Source organism: Physcomitrium patens, chromosome 5, assembly GCF_059467195.1.
Source record: "Physcomitrium patens ecotype Gransden chromosome 5, ASM5946719v1, whole genome shotgun sequence".
NCBI classification, from domain to species: Eukaryota; Viridiplantae; Streptophyta; class Bryopsida; order Funariales; family Funariaceae; genus Physcomitrium; species Physcomitrium patens.
In genome coordinates, this window is record NC_143414.1 from 3,598,980 (window position 1) to 3,616,345 (window position 17,366).

At 42.6% G+C, this 17,366-nt stretch overlaps 1 protein-coding gene across 1 annotated transcript; it reads left to right on the forward strand.

Moving 5' to 3' along the window:
• The first annotated feature begins 206 nt into the window (after positions 1–206).
• LOC112282505 (kinesin-like protein KIN-12F) lies at positions 207–14,305 on the forward strand. Its single transcript, XM_024520146.3, has 32 exons — positions 207–1,540; positions 1,871–2,026; positions 2,166–2,249; positions 2,375–2,494; positions 2,666–2,779; positions 2,894–2,986; positions 3,120–3,280; positions 3,398–3,472; positions 3,606–3,693; positions 3,786–3,844; positions 3,955–4,018; positions 4,117–4,182; positions 4,316–4,456; positions 4,573–4,722; positions 4,834–4,926; positions 5,053–5,133; positions 5,226–7,172; positions 7,388–10,810; positions 10,991–11,077; positions 11,174–11,319; positions 11,429–11,516; positions 11,674–11,745; positions 11,891–12,043; positions 12,154–12,252; positions 12,350–12,418; positions 12,530–12,600; positions 12,735–12,846; positions 12,950–13,060; positions 13,154–13,324; positions 13,445–13,510; positions 13,624–13,743; positions 13,864–14,305. Exons 1-32 carry the CDS (start codon positions 752–754, stop codon positions 13,981–13,983), a joined length of 9,189 nt encoding a protein of 3,062 aa, XP_024375914.1. The 5' UTR covers positions 207–751; the 3' UTR covers positions 13,984–14,305.
• Positions 14,306–17,366: the final 3,061 nt, after the last annotated feature.

Sequence of the window (17,366 nt, forward strand, 5' to 3'; positions counted from 1 at the left end):
CTAATTTTATAAGATCAAAGACGCCGCAAATACGTACGAAAGATTCGCACGGCATTGAGAACACAGTCGGAACGACCGATGGACGATGCAACTGGGATTACATACGGTCCGTTGAGGCAGCTCGTGAATCCGTGAGGTGGATTTCACTTTCACTCGTGTTACCTTCGTTAAGAAGAAGAGTGTTTCTGTGGATGTAATAGCAGATCGAGAGCAACAGCACTTGTCCTTTTTGAATAGTTTCTGTTGGAGTCGATGGACAACAGTAACTAAACTCAGGGCGCTGGTGGATCCGGGTAGGCTTCAGCGACAACTCGGAATTTCAAATTTGTAACGGTTCGGAGGTGACTTCAGCCCGCCCTGGGAATCGCTTTCTGCTTCGATCTTGCCTGCTGTTTGAGGAGCACCAATTCGTGCGGGATTGTTGATGTCTGTCGATTAGGTGCGGGGTGGGGAGACGGCGAAGGGGAGGCGAGGTCGGAGGTCCTGTCGACGAGGCGGCAGCGGAGACGGAGGGATGCGGCGGAGGTGGGAGAGGTTGAGCGTGGCAGGGGCGAGCTAGTTAGGAGGCATAAGGTGAGAGAGAGAGGAGAGACTTCTGGTAGGTATACGTGGGTGAGCTCCTGGGATGCTCCAGATGAAGATAAGAATCGGAAGATATGAATTGGAGGTTAGGGTGAATGAAGGCGAGTAAGGCAGAGGGAATCCTGGAGTCGATTAGACGCAGTGCAAGGAAGGAGATAGGAGCTTAGAGATGGGGAGAGGAGCGTCGCCCATGCGGAGTATGGTGCGAAGCTCTCCCAAGAAGCCGTCGCAGGAAAACATGGATTCGCATCATGTCAATTTCGGGGAGTTGACGCCCATGCGAAAGCCATTGAGCTCCATTTTGGAGAGTAGCCGCAACCCTCTTGTGGCTTCTGATGATAATGGTGGTTACTCATCGGTTTCCAAAGGGAAATTGGATGCTACGACGCCTAAAATGAAGAAGAGAGGCGGTCAGTGCTTGTTGACAGAGAACATCGATGGAGGAAATGCTACTCCGGAGAAACAAGGTCACGGTAAAGTCAAAAAATCCCGCGCCCGGCACCAGTCCCCGGCGAAGAGCCTATCTACTGCCAATGTGTTGGATGTCGGATCGGTAGAGCCAGGATGTGATATGCCTTCAAGTGACGATGACCAAGCAGTAGGTACGTGTTGTAAAGGACAATTGGAGCAGCACGGTTCCTTCAAGCTGGCCGCTGAGAATACAAATTCTCTCACGCCCCGCGCTAACAATGAGCGTGGAGGTAAACTTGGCACCGAATCTGAGCCGACATCATCTGCACGTGCCAGTTCTTGTCAAAATATTTCTGCCACCCCTGCGAAGGGCGTGACACGGACTCTTAAGTTCGGTGCAGCACATGGACCCGGAGTACCAGGTTCTTCGACCTCCCGAGCGCTTGTACCTATCCCTCAAAGTGGGCGAAATGCGATCCAAGAAGCCGTTGAACAACAGTTCAATCTTGAAGAGGATCCTACGTTCTGGCATGACCACAATGTTCAGGTATACTCAGCATTGCAATGTGTGCTCTGCAGTGGATTTCTCATGTGCTCTCCGAATTTCTTTTGACGATTTACTGTCGTTTCCTCGGGTGTATTCGGGCAAGGGCCGTAGAATCTAGATGCCTGATTCTTTTGGTTTCTACTAGATGTTATCCACCCTTTTCATTCGATGTATCGTTCTTCACTCCGTGCTGAGCGTAGGCAGCAATTTTTTTCCTTAAGAACCACGCGTCGTACTGTTCGTGAATTTCACTGTATCTGACTTAGAATTTCTGTCCTTCTACATGCTACCTTTCCAGCAATTTTCTCATGCAGAAGCCTGTTCATGCAGGTGTTAATTAGGACCCGCCCTATCAGCAGCTCAGAAGTCATCTCCCAAGGATTCAGTAAATGCTTGAGACAGGAGAGTCCTCACACCATCACATGGTTAGGGCCACCGGAAACTCGCTTTACATTTGACCAAGTAGCTGGCGAAATTGTCTCTCAGGTACGCATGATGCAGAACTCTTGCGGGCTTCGGAAGCGACTGTCAAGCAGCGTTCTTTATTCCCAGTAAAGTCTTCACGAGTATTATATTGAGTATTGCCCTTTTACTGCTCTAACGGTTTGGGTTAAAATTGTTGCAGGAGAAGTTATTCAATGTTGCGGGGTTGCCAATGGTGGAGAACTGTATGGCTGGTTATAACAGCTGCATGTTTGCATATGGCCAGGTTGAGCTTGATTCCTTAACCTAGATTTGGCTTTTCTGTGGACTTGCAGAGAAATAGATGCCTTGCTTCCTTGAGTTCTGTTTGTTGCAACGATTCGTCTGTTTATTAACACATCTATTTGTCAGACTGGGAGTGGTAAGACCCACACTATGCTCGGAGATATTGACCATCTCGGAGACAAACCAAGCGACAACCGGGGCATGACTCCTCGAGTCTTCGAGTATCTCTTCTCAAGAATTAAATTGGTAGGCATTTCTGTGGTGTCGTGGGATTCCTTGGTCTAAGTTTTCCACTGAATTTTTGTTTCACCTGGAGGTAGTTGTGGAATGTGTTATCTCTTGAAAATCAAGTGAACGTTGTCAGTCAGTTTTTTGAGACTAGGAAATGGGGTAAACGGTGGATGCTGGATTTTGCAGGAAGAGGAACGTCGTGCGGACGAGAACCTTAAATTTTTGACCAAGTGTTCCTTCCTTGAAATTTACAATGAGCAAATTACTGATTTGCTGGAGCCCACATCTACCAATCTGCAGGTATAGTACTGGCAGCCTGCTTCATGCGATTCCTTGTGCTCATAAGCCCTTGATATCATCTGGAGGAGTGGAATCGTCCTGCAATTGAACCACGTTTTTGACTTTGACATGCAGATGCGAGAGGATGTTCGGAAAGGAGTGTATGTGGATAACTTAACAGAAGTCGAAGTGAACAGTGTCCAGGACGTCATTCAGTTACTTAGCCAGGTTACATCTACCACCATCTCTGGGAGTCAATTTCTCTAGACCTGTGCAGGTTGGAGGAATGTGTGTTTTGGGAGGCGGGGGATAACTCTCATGATAGTAATTCTCGTGGTGTTTCACTGTTAATTTATTTCAGGGTTCGGCCAACAGGAAAGTAGCAGCCACAAATATGAACAGAGAGTCCAGCCGCTCCCACAGTGTGTTCACATGTATTATCGAAAGCAAATGGGAACGGGACTCTATGACTAACATCCGATTTGGAAGACTTAATCTTGTTGACCTTGCTGGGTCAGAAAGGTAATCCTGTTCGTGAAGAATTGTGTTGTACATGCGGCCCAAATGTTCCATTCTCTACCATAAGCCATGGATTCAACTTGCACCTACCCAGTCCCTAATGGGAAATTCATATTGCAGGCAAAAAACCTCCGGTGCTGAGGGTGAGCGGCTAAAAGAAGCTGCCAACATTAACAAGTCTCTGTCTACCCTTGGGTAAGTTTCGTGCTGAAGGTATGTGAGGGGCAAACAGTTAACGTCAGAACAGATAATTTGATTGTCGATCCTTCATTTATAGGACGAGAAACTCTCATAGTGCAAAAAATTCACTTGCACATTGTCTTTGCAGATTAGTCATCATGATTCTCGTCGACGTGGCAAATGGGAAACAACGTCACGTCCCATATCGGGATTCAAAGCTCACCTTCCTTCTTCAGGTAAGATTTCATAATTTCTTTCCCTGTTTTGAAAGAATGTCAAATTTAGTCTCAAGTTAATCAGAAAGTTGGGTGCAAATTTTTGTGTGCAGGATTCCTTGGGAGGAAATTCAAAGACCACCATCATAGCAACCGTTAGCCCTTCCAGCTGGTTCGTCTACGATCCTGGGGCTAATGCATTGTCGTAATTCTATATTCGTCGTTCCATCCACATGTCCGTAAGTCATGAACGCGCATCTAACACGTACTTCTGTGTCGCAGCAATTCTCTTGAAACATTGAGCACTCTGAAATTTGCGCAACGTGCGAAGCTCATTCGCAATACGGTTCGCTTCTTACTTCTGCAACTACTTTGGTTCTCAGTTTCATCTGATGGTTCGGACAAATAGCCTCAAATTTTGCCTCACGACTGCTTTGAAAACAGGCCGTGATCAATGAAGATGCATCGGGGGACGTGAAAGCATTGCGTGCTCAAATTCAACAGATGAAGGTGCCGATTCATCTGTTTATTTGTTTTCCTAGTGTTGTTAAATCATTGCCTTGGAGTTTCTCGATTAAATTTTATTTGCTTGAACACGCCCTAGAAATACTTGTGACTGATCTTTGTTCTTGTGGTACGACAGGAGGAGTTGGATCGCCTGCGCCGTCAAAGCATTTCTAGAGTACCTCTATCGCAGGATGATTTTAATCCCATTCGCAGCTCGATTGAATCCTGGGGGGATGCACACAAGTTTTTTGGCAGTCCTGAAGTGTTCAGCAGAAAGGTAGTTGTATCATGAACTTCGGTCTAGTAACAATCCTTTACCTTGATACCTTGAACTCATTTGTATCGGTCTGAATGAAAGTTCGTAGTCATCTGAGATTGTATTGCTGTTTCCAGTTCCGGCAGATGGAGTCAGTCGTCGAAAGCTTGAAGGCGGAGCTAGCTGCTAAGGAAAAAAATCATGAACCGTCCAGAATGAAGGACCTTGAGTTGGAGAACATCAAACACCTCGAACTGATTGCTGACCTCAGGCTTCAATTGAAACAGGTTCGCACATTCCGATTAATTCATCTACCTGTTCACAATCTTTCTCTGCTGCTGGTCAGGTTCGTCGGATAAGAAGGATCTTACCTAACGCATGTGGGCGGATGTCTACAGAGTGAAGAGAGGGCCAAAATGCAGGAATGTACTCTTGGTCTCCAGTTACAGGCCGCATCAATAGAGACCCAGAATTTGCACTCAGAGCTTGAGGTGCCTAACCATCATGAATATCTCAGAGATTGTTTCTTGTACTCTCATTAGTATGCGTGATTGTTGCTATCATTAGATAGGTACTCAAAAGACTAGATTTAATTTCAGTACTTTTCGTGAACGCAGGCCACTAAGGAGGCGTTTGAAGCTGCACGAGCCCTTGCGAAGAAGCTTCAAACCCATGAGGCCGCTCTTGTTGGTTCTCAGGTAGTCAAGCAGTGCGACCTAATCCCATCATTGAGTATGATGACCCGTTTTGGATTTCTGAGCTTTACTCACCACTCTCCAATGTGCTCCAGTATGCAGCGGCTGTCAAGCAAATCAGGCTGGAGACGGAGGAGATGGCAGTGCAACAGAGCCAGTCTTTGACTAATATACAAGAAATGGCTGTTCTGTTCCGCATGAAGGAGACAGAGCTTAGAGGTCAGCTTGAAGACGCCCAGATCATAATTCAGAAGCTTTCGGCCAAGGATAAGGAGAAGAAATCAGGTGGAGTGTCTGCTCAACTGGATTCTGGCAATACACCCAATAGTGCCAGAGCGGAAGATGGCTCATTTGGACGGCTCCAAAGAGCTCAAGAAATCGAGATGCGACACGCAGAAGAAGTCATGCAATTGCAGTTAGAGTTGGAGTCGCTTGAGGCAGTCCTAGAGGAAGAAAGAGTCCAAAAAGAATCTGCGCAGGCTACATTAAATGAAGAGAAATCTCTTCGACGTAAGGTTGAGGAGAATGTCGCCAAACTTACCTACCAGTTGCAAGAGGCTGAAGATATTATCTCCAATCTGAAAGCCGCTGCTGCGGTGAGAGAGACTACATACTTCGACGCAGTTTCCAAGCTACAACTGTGTTCTCCAGATCTAAAATCACCACGTCGAAGTGAGCAACTCGACCAAGATAAATCTCTGATGGAAGCCTTGGAAATTCACCATCATCATTCGACCCAAGAATTTGAGGCACTGCAAGCTGATCACACGAAGCTTTTAGAGAAGTTAGAGCGGAGGGAAGAAAGGGAAAAGATACTTAGAAAAAAAATCGACCGTCTAGAGCATGAGTTGACCAAGGAGCAGGAGATTCGGGACCTAGAACGGGAGTGTGCCAAACTGGACGAGGGAGGCTTGACAGAGGAGGCTGAGAGGTTGTCTTTGGAGAAGAAACTCGAGAGTGCTAAACAGGAGCTTGAAATTGTACACACTGAAAATCTTAAGCTCAGTGATGACGAGTTTGAGAAAGATATGGCTCGGTGTCAGGCAGAATGTGAAACTGTAATAGCAATTACCTCCATGCAAGCCGAGCTTGTGGACTTGAGGGGTGAAGTTGAATCCTTATGTCTAGAGCTTGCAGCTGCCAGGGAAATGGTCTCAGAGCGCACAAATGAGCTAGATAAAACTAGGGTGATGCTCACCGACGTTAAAGGTGAGAACCTTCTAATAGTGGAGAAGTTCGAGTCCATTCTGATGGTGAAGGACCGTGAAATTGATACTCTGCGAAGGGAATGGCAGAGTGCTACGGTGAAGCTAATAGATTATCTTGCAGAGGGAGATAAAGCTCTAAATGAAGCGTCCTTCGAGATGGAGCAGATATTTAGCGATTACTTGCCTTTCTCAGCAAGGTCCAGCCGGGACAGTATCATCAGTTCCAAATCTACTGAGAAAATGAAAGCTGTTGAATTAAAACAACAATTGCAACATGCGCAAGTCCTTACGAAGGACGCTGAAGCAAGGGTAAGATTGCTAAATGAGACGGCTTTCGCACTGGCCACGGCTCAAGCTCTAGACGCCCCACAAAAGCTTCATCGCTTAAGCATTCAAGCTGCTGAAGCCATGGAGATTCTTCACAGCGAAGCCGATTCCATGAAGCTAAAGTTGCTCGAGTTTGAGAAGTATGCAATGGTGATGTCGGTCTTCATGCACTGGCTCGCACAGTCGGGTGACGCGAAGTCAATAGCAGGAAGCATAGGCTGTGAAAATCCCAACGTGTCTGAATCCTCCATCGCTGTGTATAGTTTGAAGGAAAAGCTTGCTTTGACCTTGTCTGAATTGAAGGAGGCGAAGGATAAAGCAGCGGAGACTGCAGCCGCACATGAAAGCCTTGCTATCGTGAAAGAAGTGTGGGAAGTTGAGAAGAAAGGTCTTCAGAGCGATCTCAGCAGCTTGGAGAGGGATAAACTATACCTTGAAGCTGAGATCGATGCATTGAGATTGGAGCTGTCTGGAGTACAGCACCGCTCTGACAGGTCCGGAGCTCAGGTGTGTAATTCTCTTCCCAGGTTATTTTTGTGATTGCGCAACTGCTGTATAGGGACCTAATTTTGCTATTTTGATCGATCCTTCAACTCACGGAGAAGGAAGCTGAATTTGAGTTCTTCAAAGTGAAGATGTGCGTGTATGTCGGGTTCATCGAGCTCAGAAATGAGCTTCAGGATCTATGAACAGAACAGGACACTAAGCGGATGCTTGTGCAGGAAACGGAGGCCAAATTCCTCCTATCTAGTGAAACCTCTGACCTCCTCAAGGAGAAGGACGAGAGAATTTCCTCGGCAAAACCAATGAGTGAGCGGATATCTAGCATGAGCGTTCCAAAAGAGGACAGGGATGTCCTCGAGATGAGGAGGAAGCTGGAGAGTTTGCAAGATGAAATAAGGGTGAAGGAGAAAGCATTGGTGGACGTCGAGAAGCAGCTCTTTGAGTCGCTTCAAGCCTCAGTAGCGCTCGGTAAAGAAAAGGATGACGCAATCTCTGACCTTACTGCAGAGCTCAACGAAATGTCTTCCAGATACGCTGGAAGTAGTGAAGAACTGGGCCGGGTCCGTGGTGAATTGGATTTTATCCAGGCAGAGCTTGGGGCAAAAGAATTGCTTCTTCAAGATTCCCAAACCCGTGTCACTCAAGAAGATGTGGTCTTCGACAAACTCTCAAAGGAGAAAGAGGCAATTGAAGCCGAGTTAGAAGCAGAAGGACAGCTTCTACAGGAATCTTTGGCCCACATAGCGCAAGTAGATATCGTCATGGAGAAACTGACAGGAGAGAAAGAAGTCCTTCATTCACAGCTTGAAAGTATGACCCTGGAAGCTAACGTGGCATCTTTAAGGTTGTGTGAAGCTGAGGAGGCACATTCCTGTCTGCAGGATAAGGTTGCTTTCATCGAGGCTCGAATTGCTGAATATGAAAGTAAGGAGCAGTCTTTGGTCATGGAGATAGAAGAGCTCTCCACCGCGAGGAATATGAGTGATGAAGATGTGCTCCAGTTGCAAAATGAGGTCTTGGAGCTCAGGAGAGAGCGAGATAGCCTGAATTTAGAGGTGTCGACTATGGACATGCAATCGGCTATTAGCGACAAGTTACAGTATATCCAATCAGTCTGTATTGAGACTGACGATCGAATCGCCTCAATGCAGTTGGAAATAGAGGCTCTTACTTCAGCTAAAAAGACTCTGGAGAGCGAAGTGCAGTCGATTGAAGCAATGGCTGCACAGCTGCTCCTGCATACAGCGGAAAGAGAAGAGAGCCTCGAAGTTTCTCAAATGCATTTCGAACTCGAGCACATGAAGTCGGTCGATGTTACACAAGCTTTCTTCGCACAAACAGTGGAGACCCAGGGCAGTCCCAAAGAAATCTTAGCTGTTCACGTCAATCTTCAGGCCGCTGAGGAGAAGATTGCTTGCAAATCTAAGGTCTTAGATGGTTTGTTTAATTCCAAAGCCGAGAAGGAAGAAGAATATCGACTTCTTAAGGACCAGTTGGAGCATAAAGCAGCAAAGCTCTTCCAAGCTCAAGAGAAGTTGGAAGAGCTGGCTGTGCTTGTACAAGAGTATTCAACCGCAGAAGAGAGCTGGAGGAATGAGAAAGACAGACTTTTAACAGAGGTTCGCATATTAAAGTCTGAATTGGAGGAGAAGGAATTACACTGCCTGACTGTGCAGGAAGAAAAAGAGGCTCTTGAGAGACGTGTTCAAGAAGTGGCTGGTGGAAACGATGCCGCTTCAGCCACTATTTCGTCGCTGAAATCTCGAACTGAAGATATCGAAGCTTCAGATAGAAATACTCGTACGAATCTTCCTTCCGATGCTGATGATAATGAACTAGCGAAAGTCCGGGCTGCTTTAACAGGGGCTGAGGAGAAGGTTAAGCTGTTGGTAGACGCTAATGCCACCATGACGGACGCGTGGGAAGGAGAAAGATCGATGTTGAATGCTGACAAGGAGCTGATGCAACTTGAGATTTCTCGATTAGAGAAACCTGTTCTGTCTGTACCTGGTCAATGTAACGCCACATCACGGGATGCGGTTATTGGAAAAGATCATTACATAGATGAGCTCAAGCAAGTGATGAAGAGAACCAGCGCAGATTGTGAGAAGCTACGTTCCATACTCCGAGAGCGGGACAATACAATTCTTTCTGTGAAACTGCAATTAGAAGAGGCCATGGTACACTACAAGGAAGCCGAGATTGAAATGGAGAAGACGATCAGAGAAAAAGAAGACGCGATTTCACGAATAGCCGAATTGGAATCAGAAGTTTCCAACGCTCAGGACGAGATCATGAGGCGCAGGAAACAAGTGGAGTCTTTCGAGCTCGAGTTGGACAACGTAGTGGTGAGAGTGACGGACTCTGAAGCTCAACGGAGGGCACAGGGAGTTGAGTTAGAGTGCTCCATGGATATTGCCCTAGCTGAGACCTGTGAGGAAGAGTGTAAGAACGAACCTAAGTACGAAAGTGAAGCTGCCCGAGCTGAGAGTGACAATTATTCTGTTCTCGAAAAAAAGATGCACGGAAGCTTTTTTGGCTCTAGAAGGCACGCCTCTGAAGAGGTCGACGACTCCATGAGCCTCTGCATGCCCACTCTAACTGCGATTGCTTTAGTCAAGGAGGAGTTTGATTTCATGAAGAACCACATTGAAAAAGAGATAGAGTCCCTCGCCGATAACGTAAAATCTCTAAAAGCTGATATGAGTAGCTGGTTTTCTGGGATACCTGTAGATTGTATTCAAGAGGATTTGAATCATATCATGAAAGCGCATAGCATGGAAATTGTTAGCCTAACTCGAAAAATTCAAGGCTTGGAAAGACTCTTAGCTGGTAGAAAATTCGATGTCTCAACGCTACATACCACCCTTCTAAGTGTACCGGAAGTCGAGCGGAAGTCATTAGCAGAGGAAGAGGTCGTTGGATCGGTTAATTATCACCAGGCAGCTGATCCAGCATCTGCTTGTGCAGATCTTGAAAACACTAGGGTGGAGCTTGAGATGTCTGAGGCTGCCGTGTCTGAACTCCTAACTGCGGTAGGTGAGAGAGATGCTACTTTGTCATCCTTAGAGTCAGCACTTAAACAGTCCCAAGCGCGATTGGCAGAGCTCTCTGCGGAGGTCGACTCTAATCGACAGGAAGTTCAATCTGCGAAGCTGGCTCTCTTCAATGTGGATCAGTTGCGCGCTCTTGTAGACACTCTTCAAAGACAGGTTACTCAAAGGGAAGAACTCATTAAAGGCCTTGAATACGATATCAATCTTCTAGAGGAATCTGGAGCTGTAGATGCCGAGAACGCGGCAAAGACTATATCTCAGCTGCAGAAAGATTTAGACGATAAGAGTAGTGATGTGAATATGTTCAGAAACCGGATAGCGACTCTAGAGGCAGTACTTGATTCAAAGCTGAATACGCTGGCTACCATGGAGAGAGATCTCGTTGCCTCAAACGCGAACGCTGCTGAGGCTGCCGTAGAGAACTCGAATTTTCACGCTAGAGTGAAGGCACTGAAGTCTGAACTGGCGGCGCGTGATGCATTGGTCAAGGAGAGCGAATTCGTCATTATATCTCTGAAGTCAGAGCTGGAGAACGCCAAATCGTTCATGGCTGAGAACGAGGCGGTTGCTATCAAAGCCCGCCAGGTAACTAACGTCCTTCGCATGTGCGCTCTCTCTCCATTTTTCCTCCCTAAATTCATTACAACTAATCGAAATTAATCAGGTAAGTGAATCCTTGTGCCATTATGGTCTCGTTGAACGCTCAGCCAGTATTCGGTCGTAACTGAGTGACGAGCTGACTTTGATTCACATTGCTGCACGCAGTCTGCAGAGGTGTTCAAGAGCAAGTCTGAGGAGATGATGGCGGAAGAGGAACAGTTGAGGAACAGAGTTTCTGCTCTTCAGAATCAAGTGGGTCCCTCGTCCATTCTTTCTAAGTTTTCACGTTCTGTTTAGAATTTTTGCATGGTATGCGAGATCCGACAGCTTATACCAAGCCGCCAGCAGGTTAACATTCTTGAGAAGAAAATTGAGGAGCAGATTCACATGCAAGAGCTAGCCGAGAAAAAGCTCACGCAAGTCCGGCATCAAGGGTCCACGTTCCCTGTACTAGAATCCAAAGAAGCGCAAGCTGCTACACAAACGTTGGAGAGGTATGCCTCATCCTTAGACTTTCACTACTCTTATCACATTGTGAGACTTCGATGTGTAAGTCACCGGACTTGTCGAGGATATCCTGATTTCTGTGCTTCAATTGTGTAGGAAGTTGAATCTTATGGAGGCGGACCTGTCAATAGAGCAACAGAGACACGGAAGCCTGCAATTACTGTGTGAGGAGAAAGATCGCCAGGTACATTCCAAGATAGAAGTCCTACGGTCGTTTTGAGTTTTTCTTTCTTTGCCAAGTCCATCCCCCCAAGAGGTTTCTCTTTTATCCTTTCTGAATTCTTTTTGATAACATTCCGCGGATTCGTCCTGACTTAGTGAGAACCATGGTTGCTTTGTAGATCAAGGATTTGAATGCCCAGATTAACCAACTGACGCTTTGCGGAAAACAAACTTCAGAGTCTCAACAGAAGGTATCCCTTCATACTATGGTTTCCCTGGATCGACTCTTCTCTCGCTTGATTTATTTATTTTGTTTGGATGATGTTCTTGCACTTGCTTATCGACATTTCGTGGTGTAGCTCTAACCTAATTTTACAATTGGTCTTGACTTGATAGGTGAGGCTGGAGGCAATGGTCCAGAGCAGTCCTGCAAAGTCTCTAGCTAAAGCATCGAGCATAGGCCCATCTTTCGAATTCAGAAATGCTGACTTTGCAGTGAGGCGCCGGATCGAGGAGCTTGAAGCTCTCGCCGCAGAGCGGCTGAAGGAAGTGAGTGCTTTCTCATTTGATATGTAGGTCGCTGTACTCCCCTAATTTTAGTTTCTTAAATGGGCGGCCATTGCGCTTGGATCTCAAGTGTCTGGCAAATGCTGCTGCAGGTGTATACGTTGAACGCTAAAATTGCAGACCTCGAAAGCGAAATGCACGATGTGGTTCGTGAACTAGTTCGAACCAATCTAGATGTTCAGAACTTCAAGGTATTTCCTTAAAAACGCTATCAAATCGGGTTCAGGGAATGCACTAATGTGTCCGGTTTGTAAAGATTTTCTTCTGAATCTCTATGCTCTGCTGCAGTTGAGCAATCCACAAGTCAAAGAGATTGTAGCCACTGTTCGGCGGCGAAGTGTCGAGAGCCAGAAATCGGTAACAAGCTCTTTTCATGTTGTTGAATGATCAGTACCTGCTGATTCTGTGTCCCGTTCGTACGGAAGTCATCCCCAAGACTCTCACCTGCAGATGCATACATTTTCGCAGGGTATTGCCACTGATGTGGAGGTGGAAAAATTGCGCAATAAGCTTAATGAATTTATTGAAGAGAGGGACAGGTATTGCCTTGTGCTCCTTTGCTCCCCTCGCTGTAAGCACTATATTCACTGAGAAGATGACTTCAGCACTCGTCAGGGGATATTTTAATTGTAAATATATTGAACTTAACTCAATGCTTTTTCGGATTCGACAGCTGGTTAGAGGAAATACAAAAACAACAGGTCGAGATGACTGCTGCCCGTGTTACGGCTGAACAGATGCGTTTCCGTGATGACACACTGACAGCAGAGAATGAGAAACTGAAGGTATTCACACTAATGTGGTTTATGTCTGCCGGTTGTCTTTATTGCGATTGCCATTTAATCGGTGCTCAACATTATCTCAACCGAAATTCTATCGTCGATGCAGACACAATCCACAGCACTTCGAAAAAGGATCTGCGATTTGGAGCAAGAAATGAAGAAGCTTTCAGGACAGCAAAACCTTCAGCAACGAATCCATCATCATGCCAAGATCAAGGTATGGCAGGTCATCATCGTGTATTCTTTCACTGCTGTTATGATTGTATTCTTAATACAGATGGGAAGTATTTAACGGTGCCAATGACAACAGGACGAAAACAATTCACTCAGGCTAGAGGTGGAGGGCCTCAATACCAAGTTGAGGCGCCTCGAAATGATGTTTGCTAGGGTGAAGGATGAGCTTGAGCGTTACAGAATATCTGCCGGGAAATCACCCTTCCCAAACATCGATGAAGAGCAGCGGCTACGAAGCAAATTGCAGGTACCTTTATGTACACATTGTATTTCTTATATGACCCATGTGTCATCCATCAGAGTAAGCTCCTTGCGATATTTCTTACGTATAAAAAATTGAAAGTTGCTGTATGAATTCATCAAACAGGAAGCAGAGGAAAGGAAAATCCAGTTCGCGCAGCAATTTATCACACTGTGTAACGCCATTCAACGGGTACAAGTCCGTCTCCTCCTTCTTTTGTTGGATCCATGCGGATGTTTAAGTCATTTGCAAACTTTCGAAGTTCTGGAGTTCAATCGAGGAATTTACATGCTGGGCTCTTACAGGCAGCAGGCAGTTCAAAGTCTGTGACGCGAGTCGATCAATCGACGGCCATTGAAGCAATTCGTAACGTAGAATCACGGCTACGCAGCGCGGAAGACGAAGTCTCTGACTTTAAATTAAAGGTAATATCGAACAGTTATTAATTCTTGCTTAAGTAGATTCCTGAATACTTCTGTTGTATTTCCATTTTGTTACCATACGCACTGTAGAATTCCTAATCGCGTAAACACTCCTTCCTGCAGGCAAGAATATCGGGAGAAAAGAGGCGGCTCAGCGAATTGCGGACATTCCAAAGTCCGATGAAGTCCAAGCCTCGCAACAACATTTCAGGAGCCCTGCCAAACATCGGTGATGATATATAGCGTACGTAGCCTAGTATTAGACATATAAGTGTACAGTGCCATGTAAGTTCATTATACATTTTGATTCATTTCAAGGTTTCTTGCCTCGAGTGGCATTAAACTCGGTAGTTTAATTTTACAGAGTTGTCCATGAACAATAATACATTCTGCAGTGGGTTACCGTAGCACAGGGTATATCTAATGACGTCGGCTTTAATCATATTGATGTAGCCATTTCGTTCAACCATTTTTGGTGTGTTCGTTGCACCATCTTCTTCTTCACGATGCTCATTGGGTATCGCGATAAAATATACGACCATTTTTCACGCCGGTCATAAATAACTATTCTTATCCACCTTCACTGCCTTGAAATGTGTGTTCTGTGTGCTGAACTCCCAAGCCAACATGTCTTGCATGGACTTGCTAATCCGTGTAAACACGAAGTAACCTCCCTCAAGCTCCCTCCTCTACTTCTGTTCAAAAATGAAAACACTTGACTACCATCCACTTAATAAGTAAATCTATTAATTGACTTAAAGCATATCAGTTGCAGAGAGCTGTAATTATCTATGTCCTTCGAAGCGAATAGAAACTAATCGAAAAGTGTGAAACAAGTTGCAACCAAATAAGTATGTGAATTTTTTTTAGTGTAACAGCACACAACCAGCCTTTGAATGTGTGTTAGACTCACAAGTGTATTGACTATTTTCAAAAACTCGTATTTTAAAATTTTTTAATTGATATTTATTTGTTTAGAAGATGCAAAGATAAATTTACTGTTGTATTATAATCTTTGATTAAAAAGTATTTTTAATTTTTTATCATTTTATAATCAATTTTCTAATATTTGTAATTATTCTAGGAATATAAATATTATTAATTTTATTTATTGACTAATTATCCAATTAGATGTAATTTTTAAACATTTAAATAAGACTATAAAATATAATTTTAAAATTTTGTCATTTATTTCCTTGAAAGAATATTTATTTTTTCATAACTACATGAAATTTATTTTAAGATAAAAAAAATTATTAGAAACTCTATAATAATTAAAAAATATACTATTTTAAACTATCTTGGTATGACTATTATTTGTAAATATTATTTTATATCAAAATTTTAGAAAAATATTTAAATGATATAGACTTTTGTTAAATTGATCCTCATGTCTAGACCATCATTGCATTCCTTCAGACCTCATTTCCATTCCCTTCGTTTTCTTGGCTCCATCCTTGTTTTATCCATTCTCTTAGCCTTGTCTTCATTCTCCCTATTCCTATTTTTCTTGTTTATTTAACCTTCATCTTTTTTTCAGCAATTTCATAATGTAAAATTCATGGACTAATTGATCCTCTGTACACTCGACTCAAAGTGGAAGAATGCTATAGAAGAAGTCTATTAATCATTCATGGACAATAAAACATAGGAATTGACTCAACTTCTAGCAAATTGATCATTAATTGGTTGTAAGTGGGTACTTAGAACCAAGAAGAATACAATGGACAATGTTATAAGATACAAGGCTAGATTCGTTGCCAAAGGCTACTTACAAGTTGTTAGTATTGATTTCAATGAGATATTTGCTTCGATGGCCAAATTCACCATCATTAGAACTATTGTTATAATTAAGGCAGTAATAAAGTTAGAAATACTTCAAATAAATATGAAGATGGCTTTTTTGAATAGAAAGTTAGAAGAAGACATCTATATGGATCAACTTCAAAGATTTGTGTAAAAGTCAAATAACACCTTATTTGTAAGTTGAAAAAAACTTTGTATAGACTCAAGCAATCATCAAAGGTATAGTACCAATGTATTAACATATTCTTTATAAATGAAAGGTTTCTAAGGAGTAAGGTTGATTACTTCATATATGTGATGCAATCAAATGAGTTTTTATTGATTGTTATCCTCTATGTCAATGATTTGATCATCTTAATCAATACTTTCAAGATGATAGAATGGTTGAAGGTAAAGTTAAAAAAAGAGTATGAAATAATTGATTTGAAATAATTTCACTATAATTTAGGAATAAAATTTGCAAGAGATTGTGCTAACAAAACCATTACAATAAACCAAAGGAAGTATATTAAAGAGATGTTGAAACTATTCAACATGAAAGAATATAAGTCCATTGGAATACCTATGGAAGCAAATTTGAAGTTGATGAAGCTCATGGATGACGAATTTGTTGAAGTTGAAGATTAAATGCAAGATATTTCATATAAGGCAATAGTAGGCTCATTTATGCATGTAATAGTTAATACAAGGTTAGATCTTGCATATATAGTGAGTTTTGTGAGCCAACACATATCAAAGACTGGACCAATCTATTGAATAACCATCAAAAAGTTCATGAGGTAGTTAAAATTGTACTTTAGATGTGATGATATTATTTTACATGGTTAATATAATGTAGATTAGGTTGGAAATACAAATGATAGAAGGTCAACAACAAACTATATATTTTTTAATAAAATATGAGCTATTTCATAGAATTGTAAGAATTAACCAATAATTGTAAGATCCATAATGGAAGCAGAGTATATAGCATCAAGTCATGGTGCACTAGAGGCAATATAGCTAAGACAACTCTTAGAAGACATTGGACTTATGCAATTAGAAGCAAACTCTAATGAAGAATTACAATCAAGAATGTCTTGCTTTTGCAAAAAATCAAAAGTATCATTCAAGAATCAAACACATTGACATTTAACATCACTTCATAAGAGAGAAGATTGAAATGAGAGTGATTGCCATAAAATATTATGTAACAAAGGACATGTTTCTTAATTTGTTGACAAAAGCATTAATAAAGGATAAACATGAGATATTGATAAAAGTATAAGGATTGAAAGCTTTTGATCAATAAAAAAAGTAGAAGCATTCAAAAGTAAATAAATAAAAATAAAAGTAAGATAAATTACTTTATAGAGTATATTATCTTGAATAAGTTATTATTAATCAAAAGATTGGATTTTGATATATAAAAGGCTAAGACAGAAGGTCAACGAGGATAAAGAATCAACTATGAAATATCTAAAGACTAGATAAGAGTATAAAATATATGTCATAGGATATCTTTGAGGTAGATGAATGAATAAAGAATCTTAGGAGTATAAAAAATATACTAAAAGTATATTCTTATAATAGATAAAATATCAATGGATAGTCTCAATATAATCTTGGATGGATGTATTCATCAAAGGATGGAAATTATCCAATAGGGCAGCAACTACTACCTATAAGTAATGAATATTGAAAGTAAAAATTATCTTACTTTGTACTCTCTTAGTATGTAATTTTACTCATGCTATGTGTTATGACTTTAATTTTTTATTATTATTATTATATTCTATCTCCTATCTTTTTTTATAGTCCCTATATATTTATGGTACTAA